Raw genomic sequence first — 8,984 nt, forward strand, 5'->3', positions numbered from 1 at the left:
GCCTTGCTATGTTAGGCACAGTCTGTGCAAATTCCGCCTCACACAAGAGTTGATGCTGTACTGTACAAAGTGGAAAGAGATGTCTCCTTTGCAATATGTTCTTTTTTAACTGTTTGACCTAACTCTCTACGAAACATTTCAGTGTTGTCACAAACCACAGTCCTGCACTTCATTGTAATGTAATTATAAAATCACCCAAACCGCAGCAATGTGATGAAGGTTTGCAGCAGCCACTCAACCATCTGTTCCTTATAAACTGTTCCATTTTCAGAGAAGGGAGGAAACCAAGTCAAAGAATTTTTAAGAAGAGAATTTGCTTCATAATTCTGTGGTATTTAAATTTTTGTGTTCAAGCCTTCTCTTTTGCTGCCTGGATTTGCCTTTTTCCGTATTTTTTTGAAAACTGCCCTTTCGTTACAGTTGAGAAGAACAACTTCCATGGGAGGATGAAGGTAGCAGCGTAGGAGTGCAGGAAGGCAAACCAACCTCGAGAAGCTGTCTTCAGAGCGCCTCAGCCTTTTGGCAGCTCTCGGGCAGTGCAGATACCAATTGCTTTCAAGCACACACAGTTGACAGTCAGATTATTTAATAAAGGGTGGGAAAAGAAAGGTAGATATGTATGAGGGCAACTGGAAGGAAGAAAGAAAAGGCTGTGCTTTCCTTTGTCTATTTTAATACTATTTGAGCCTGCTCGCAGTGGGGTTCAAACTATATCTAAGCGAATGAATAGCTGACAATGACAGCTGAAGCACCCAGCATGCCAAAGGCAGAAAAGAACAGTAGCTCGAACAAAATCTGCGTTCACTGCACGCTGTGATCTCTCTGGTTGCTTGCTGAGGAGCACGAAGGCAGTCTTACAGCAAACATCCAGGGTTGGGCATCTCTCCGCAGGCCTGGCCGGGGAAAGCCGAAATGTGGTTCTTTTGGCACCAGTCCAGGCTGCAGTCCTCTCATTACTTAATGGAGTCAGAGGGTCAGGGAATGTGGATGATTTGGTGGAGTCACTGGGAACCGCGCTATCCACAGAGAAATGTGAAAATGGCCAAGGTTTCCCTGGATCACATAATTCAGACTGAGAGCCCCACAGTCAGTGAAAGAATGTGCTGTGGCTGATGACTTCAGGACTTTCTTCCTGGCCACTCAGTTATCTGTCTGGTTTAGCGTTTAGACAACTTTGTGTGTGAAATAAGACACATAATGAGTTGTGTGATGAGGATGATCCAGCATGCTCTAACCATTTTGGTTCCCCTCCAGTCGTGGCCCTTATGGTCGGAATAACGGATCCTTATCCTACAAGTCTGGAGCCAGCCCACCTGCTTCCTATGAAAAGGACCCTTTGTCAACACTGTGCAAAAACCAGCTGAGTCCTGCTAACATCCATCAGAGTTACAGGGCTTCAGCCAGCAGCAGCAACTCAGGCTCATACAAAGGAAGTGACAGCAGCCCAGTGATGAGGCAAGTCTTCATTTCAGCATCCCGGTGTTCAGCGCACTGACTTACCTTTCTCTGCACCGTAACGTGGGATCAGCTGAGTTGCCGAGCAGGTCGGCTTGCTCCTCAGCATAGGTGTGACTCCTCGTGTTGGTGGCTCAACAGTCAACAGGGTGCTCCATCCCTTGTAAAGCTTTACTGTTTCAGCACTGTAAAATTCAAGGTTACTTTTAGTCAAAGCCCTTTGTAGCTGGTTTTCAAACCAAGGCAGGCTCCTTCGTGTGGTTTCACGCCATCAATTCTCATGGGGATTTACTGGTTCTTTCATCTAAGGGTCCTTTCGCTTTGGAGAGAGTTGGGTGGGGTTATATAGAAAACATTATACACGCGGGTGAAAATTCACCCTGCCCAGCCTTAGGCACCTCCCTCAGGAGTGCAGTTTCCTGTACAGGAAAGAAAACAGATACCTGCCAGAGCATGCGACACATACGGCAGAACAGAAATTGCCACCACGCTGCTGCTGTTTCCCTCTCTCTCTCTCGCGCAGGCAACTCCACAGCCACGCATGTCAGATACACACCTAATGCTAGATAAGATGAATCTAGATTTCAGCGTGCTGAGCTTCGTAACTCACGTGTGGAGCTGAACTCAGTCCGTACACTACCTCACCTGGCTGTGGCTACAGCTGGGTGCCCGTGCCAGTGGCCCGGCTGCCTGCTTTTGGGCACGCCACCCATTTTGGGTGAGGGGATGGCTAGGTATTTTAAAGTTAAATGTCTCATTTGATGTAACGGCGCTGAAACCAAGCACAATAAATAGCAAATTTTGCTCCATAGCCACAAATCAGCCATTTCCTCAAGTACTTTGGTTTGCCAGAGGGAGTCACTTGTGCGGACACTGAGGAGCCCCAAATGAGTCAAGCTTTGTATCAGTCAATGGGATGTTTTTCTTTTTGCCAGGATTGAAGAACTGTAGGAGTGATGTTCTGTGATGGATTTTTTTTTTTCTTTTCAGGCGATCAGGGAGATACAATGCTTGTGGTGACAATCACAGCATTAAGCCACAAAATCCAGAGCAGTATTTGACTCCCCTGCAGCAGAAAGAAGTTACGGTACGGCATTTGAAGACAAAGCTGAAGGAGTCTGAGAACAAACTTAAAGAAAGGTATATTTCATTTCAGAAATCAGAGTTAGAAAGATTTATTCAGGAGCATTTAGGGGTGGGAATCTTGAACTTTTTACTCATTTCTTGACCACATAAATTGTTCATTAAGAAATTTGAAATATGATCAGTCTGATGAGGTTGTTTGCAGGTATTTCAAGTTTCATAGCATGCTCAGTGAATACATACCATGCAGTTTGGTTATGAATATGGCCATCTCTTTTCCCTTTTTGAACTTTCTCAATAGAATATTTTTAAAGGATAATTTTTTACCAGTCTGATTTAGCATTGAGACCTTTTATACAGAAAACAGTTTCTACCGGTCAGGATGTGTTACCTTAGTCTCCTGTTCTACCTCACTCAGCGAAATATGACTACACATGTCCTGCTTCTCCCCTAGTGAAGGAAAAGCTCTTACGCAAACCAATGTGCCCGCTTGTGTTTTTGTCGCTTAGATACTGAATTTTTCACAATAGCCCTTTGTATGGATGCTGAGCAAAGAAGTGACAATGTGCATTCCACAGCAACAGATGTCGTTTCTTTTACTAAAACCACCCTGAGAGCTGGCTCTCCAGCACACACAACCCAAGCGGGCACAAAGGGCCATTTGAATGGAGCCCCAAGGCAGAGTCCCAGGGACCCCATCCTCCAGCTCGGGATAGCCCGACCTCTGCATCAGCGAAGGCTCGAGCGCACGTAGGGGCCCTCTCTCACCACTTGCTTGCAAGTCAAGGCAGCAGCCCCTGGCTCCACGCTGGGCAAAGCAAGCCAGGTGCCTGCAGCCCTGAGCCGTCCTGCTGTCAGCGGCCGGTGTTGGCTCTGGCTGCACATGACGAGCTGCTGGCAGGCATGGGGGGTGCATCCAGGCAGCTGTTTCTCATCTTCTCCAGGGCAAGGCAGTAGGTGAGATATTAAGGGCTGGACCTAACCTGAAGGTCACCACTTGCGCCTCAAAATGTCTGGGATCGCGGCATAGCCCACAAGGCTGCTGGCTCTGTGGCGAGGTCGGTGACTCCAGTTAGCCATCGGCCAGCATGTCTTGGCAGCCGTCTTACATCTCTGCCAGCTCTCTCAGAGGCAGCAGCAAATGGTGCATGGAGGAATTCGCTTCCTTCTTGGAGCATCTCTGCAGCATAGCCATCCCAGTGCGGTGGAGCCTCACGTTGACTCTTTAACTGACAAGTCAGCAGAAGTGTTACAACATTTTTGTTTTGCTACAGGGAAAAAGAAATAGAAGAGCTCAAAGCTCAGCTGGGACGGATGAGGGAAGACTGGATTGAAGAGGAGTGTAATCGTGTGGAGGCAGAGCTGGCCTTAAAGGAAACACGAAACAAAATTAAACAACTCAAGCAGGTTATTGAAACCATGAAAAATAGCTTGGCTGAGAAAGACAAGAAAATTCAGAAATACTTCACAGACATAAACATTCAAAACAAGAAACTGGAATCCCTGCTGCAGAGCATGGAGCTGGTTCAGAACAGCTCTGTGCAGGATGAGCAGTGCCTGGAGTACGCACGTGACTCAGAGGAGACGCCAGACTGCCTCATCACAGAGGACCAAGCTGCGGAGGAGGTGGCAGATAGTGGGCTGGTTCTTAATGAGGACACAGCCAACAGGACTGATTCATCTGAAAAGAGTTTGACCATCACAACATCTGAGTTGAGTGATCCAGTGGCCTCCAGTTCTGCTGTGAATAAAGAGATGCTTAAAAACGGTCTGTATGAAAAATCAAGTTCTTTCCAGGAGGAGGAGAAAAGCAGCAACATGATGGTGGAACAGGCCATCCAGACTGATGTGGTGCCATATAGCTTAGATGTGGAGCAGCTCTTTCAAAATATCTTTAGAGCACAAGAGGCCTGCCCTCTAAGCCCACATTCTTCCCTGAAGGAATTGGGTGAATTTTCTCTTGGAGGCTTCACTGATTCCAGTATCATAGTGGACTTAACCCCAAGTGATCCAAATTCTGCCATCCTTCTGTCTCCTGTGGAGTCTCCATGCGGGAAGGTGGAGCACAGAGTTAATGAAAACAGTTTCATGAAAGAACTTGATTTTACAGAACCTCATGACAATGAAGCCTTTGCGTATGTCAATACTTTCTCTCAAACAGGAATAAAGAGATACTGGAGCAGCAGTCTCCTCAGAGATGTTCTGGCTATAGCAATCCCTGTTGTACCAACTGTGATGTGGGCTTTCAGTACTCAGAGAGGAGGAACGGATCCCATTTACAATATCGGAGCATTGCTTCGTGGTTGCTGCCTGGTGGCCCTGCACTCTTTACGCCGTACACCCTTCAATATCAAAACCTGAAGTCCACTCTGTCCCTGGGCACCAACTGGCTGAGGCAGAGAGAAAGAGTGATGAGATAGACCATAAAAAGTTCTTGTATATTTTGGCAGAGTCCGTCATTTTGCTTTTGACTGTTTGATTTGCACTATAAATTGGTTTGAAAACATGTTCCTTGTTTCAGAATAAAAAAGCTGAACCCTGTAGTTCCATAAGATGTTTTTAACAGTACTGCTGCCTACAGAAATAGTCCTCCTGCTCCCAGGGACTGTGTCTCTCCCCTGTGCTGATGTCTTTCTGGTGCCAGCACATCTGCATAGTGAACACGTCTGGGGAAGTGAAGGAGAATTACAGCCAGCGCTCGTTCATGTTTGTTTGCTGCGTTAGCCTTACACTTCCCCTGCCTTGTTCATGGAGCAATGTACAAGCGCTTTGCGCTGGCTCAAGGGGATCGTGAGATGCGCACAGGAGCAAACGGACAGAGAAAGGTGGGGTGTTCCTTTAGGCAGCAGTAACGTAAAACGTTTGTGAAACTACAGCATTAAGTAAGTGACATGGAGACTCTTTCCCACATGTACTCCAGAAAGCATGCTAGCGCTTTCCATCTGTTTTCCAAAGTGTCGATTCAATTTAGAGGTAAAACCCATATTCCCCAGACAGCATCCAACACGTCGTTCGTGCCCGTCTTGTGTAGTGCTCTTCTCAATCGTACACTTGCTCGAGCATTTCACTGGTCTTGTGCGTCTACGGGGACTGTAACCAAAAATGTACATTGTTGGGAGTCTTGAACGTGTTACGATGATAAGTATAGGTGTGGATATAGTTTGAATATTAATGTTGTTTTAAAGTCTTAATGTATTGGAACCAGATAGTCATTTCAGCCCTTTGAAATACTATGTATTGTGTTTTAACTTATTGTTTATTTAATTGTTTTATTGTAAATTACCTTTATAATCCCAAGTTCAGTAAAGCATGTTGGAAATGTTAAAGATGTGTGAGTGTTTTATTGTAGCAAAGCTATAAAAAATACCCAGTCTCAGCTGAGATGTCAGGCACAGGCCAAGCAGGAGGAGGCACTGTAATAGGACATAAGGAACAGTCAGGACCCGGAGAACAGAGACTGAGGAAACCTCATTACAGCTCCAAGTGTAAGCATTCAGCCAGAGAAAAAGGCTCCGGCTGGTCTGCGGACACGCACACCACCCGTTCTGCTGCACCCATGCTGCATTAACAGAAGCAAGTGACCTAATCTTCAATCCAGTGCAATCTTCTAGAAGCTTGTAATGTCTCATTTCTGCATTGCCAGGAGATTATCAGTCTTCCTGGTATTTAATGGAAGTCCAGAAAGCCTCGTTTAACCCGGCTGACAGTCATGCAGTCTCGGTATGCACACTGAGATGCAACTGTGACCTTCAAACCACGAATTCTCCATGTCCAAAACTTGAGATCTGTGCATATATCAGAGGAGGCAACACTACCCAACAGATGAAACTGGGGTTTGTCTAACACCACCTCTGGCCATTTAAACCTCACTGGCCTTCTGTTTTCCCCTCCAGCAAAGCAAGTGTAGTATTTCCCTGTGCAACCCAGTGCAGAAGAGGTCTCGTGACCTCTGCAATTTTTGGGAAGAAGGCAGTTATTAATAAGCCACAAGGGAGGAGGAGTAACTGGCCAGCATGGGGCTGGTAACATGGCCAGCATTTGCAACGCTGAAGAGGGTGGTACACACCGATGCTTACAGAGGCGACTCAAGAGACCTTTCACGTCCCTGTGATGCCTGGGTTCTGAATTGCTTGTGTTTGCAACACAGATTCAGGAGGGTTCATTAAGCGTTATCTTGAGGAAGAGAAATCTAACAGACAATTTGATGTAACATAGTCCCCAAGAGTTCACAAGGATGGCCGCAAAGTTCACAGAGAGCATCTTGCTTTCTCTGCCAGTAACTTTCTCTTCCATGCTCCCCGGCACCTTGGGTTCCTGCAGGCAGCTGGCTTGCCTTATGACACTACTGCCATACATAGTGCCCAAAGGTCACTCTCAAAAGCTTTTTCTTTTAATTACATGGACACAAGGGCCAAAATTAATAGTTTGAAGGGTGCTAATCTAAATCTTACACAATCATGGAATTTCATCATTCCTAGGTATGTCCCCTTGGGACTGGAACACATTACACAAAATGCCTTACTGTTACTTTGAAGTGTGTCTGTTCAAGGCCAAGAGAGCAATATATCATACCCGATGTTACCAACTTTATGACAAGTTTGGATTTCTCTTTAACACCCACTATTGTTTAAGTGATCTTCACTTTGAGTGGTGGTGAAATGGAGCATAATTTAGAGAAGAAAGTGATATTCAGTTCTAGGAGAGACATTTACCTGTGACTACACGGGTTTCTTTTGCAGCAAGCAGGCAACAAAGCAGCACAAACCTACAATTATGTTTAAAATTTCAATAGGCTGAAGGCATTTCAAACCATGTTTAGGGCAGGCTCCATTTAGTAGTAGTGTTCTTAAACATGCCGAATAAGACACGAGGCGCTGACTCCAGAAAAACGTCAAAGTTGTTCCCTGCCCTTAAAAATCTTTCTGTCTGCTCAGCTCTCGTAAGGCATTTAACTATGCTTAGTGAGAGGTGACAGAGTTCCCATCACATTCCTGATAAAAGTCCTTGCTCTGGTCTCTACCCAAAATTCAGCTCGCTTCCAAGCCTCCACCTTCCCTCCTCCATACTGCAAGGATGTAGACAGCTCAAGGTGCCCTTGCTAAGAGGAGGCCTGAAGTGCCACGATAAATGATCCAGTCCCAGATTTTGTGGGACTGGCCTTTGTTCCCCAATCCACAGAGGATATGCCAGCTGTTACTGCAGACATACCAACTTAATTTTTTTCCCCTCTAATATTTGGCTTTAGTCTTAGTCATGTCTCACCTGGATCCTGCTGGTGCTGTACAGAGTAGCTAGGGGAGGACTATCAGCCTCCAAACAGTTCAGTAAAACTATCCTTTTTGTCTGAGTTTAGAAAATGTTCATACCCACACCCATATCACACTGGAAAGTCTTGCCTCAAAGCCTGCAGGTGGGGAAGAAAAGCAGCTTGTAGGCTACGGGTAAAATAGCAGGTGTCTGCTTGAATTCAGGCTTATAGCATAGGAACCAAGACAGCTCCTTCCCGGGTTGAACCAACACCTGTTGATAATGCCATTATGCATCTTCCTTTCTAACCCAGGAACAAAAACCCCTTTCTTGAATATTCAGGTACCTTACCTGCTCCTAAGGTGCTGAAAATGTTGAGGCACAGGTACTGCCCACCTCCCCACCAGAAAGTCACCTGCACCCTTACTTATGTCCACCCTCTCACAAGGCTGTTCTTAACTTCTGATTACTTACTCATCTCTCCTAACTCCCAACTTCTAGAAACGTACTAAAATGAAAGCACTATTTTATATACGTCCTACATGAGAAGAACAAGTGAGCATTTTGCTCCAAAACCGTTCAGACGAATGAACACAGGACATTGCAAACATGAACAACTATAGCCCAGTCAAGGAAAGGATGATTTTTCAGTCAGGTCAATCCATCATAGTCAAGAATAACAGGGAAGGCAATCAAGTCTAGCTTTCAGTAACCAAAAAAAAAAAAAAGGATATGGCCAACAGGCCAAGTATGGAGAGGGAAAAGGAGGAGCCTATGGCAGCAGGAGGGAAAGAAAACAAGCACGCAGAGAGGCTGTACAAGATCCCTCAAGGAACTGAAACCAATGGAAAAGATACTAAGGGAGCAGCAGCTACACAAAAGATTTAGCAAAAATGTTTTCACATTTGTTGAGGACAAAAATCAAGATACAGGAAGGAGGAAAGAAGATATAGCACAAAAAGATGAAACAGATACCAATGCATGGGTTTTTAACATGCAAGATACTACCTACAAGAGCACTGTCTCCTTACTGGTATTATGTCAGCACATGGTAGAGAAGATGGGAGTAATCTCTAGAGCAGCTGTGCTCAAGTACAGGCAGGCAGATGGAAGGAAGAACACCAAAGCAGTACACAGCAGGAGACGGAAATGCAATGCAGGAGGGCTGACATGCAAGAAGGCGGCAGCACCTAACCATT

General features: G+C 45.6%; 1 protein-coding gene across 2 annotated transcripts in view; it reads left to right on the top strand.

Annotated features, from left to right (window-relative positions):
* Positions 1-5,010, top strand: part of SYBU (syntabulin) — a 39,497-nt gene extending 34,487 nt beyond the window's left edge. For both annotated transcript variants that reach the window (XM_059815312.1, XM_059815313.1), the window contains 3 exons: positions 1,255-1,455; positions 2,446-2,595; positions 3,813-5,010. In XM_059815312.1, coding sequence (XP_059671295.1) covers positions 1,255-1,455; positions 2,446-2,595; positions 3,813-4,899 — 1,438 coding nt within the window. In that variant the 3' untranslated portion in view covers positions 4,900-5,010. The remainder of the gene's footprint in view (positions 1-1,254; positions 1,456-2,445; positions 2,596-3,812) is intronic.
* Positions 5,011-8,984: the final 3,974 nt, after the last annotated feature.

The sequence above is a fragment of the Gavia stellata genome, chromosome 3 (assembly GCF_030936135.1).
Source record: "Gavia stellata isolate bGavSte3 chromosome 3, bGavSte3.hap2, whole genome shotgun sequence".
In the NCBI taxonomy this organism is placed as follows: Eukaryota; Metazoa; Chordata; class Aves; order Gaviiformes; family Gaviidae; genus Gavia; species Gavia stellata.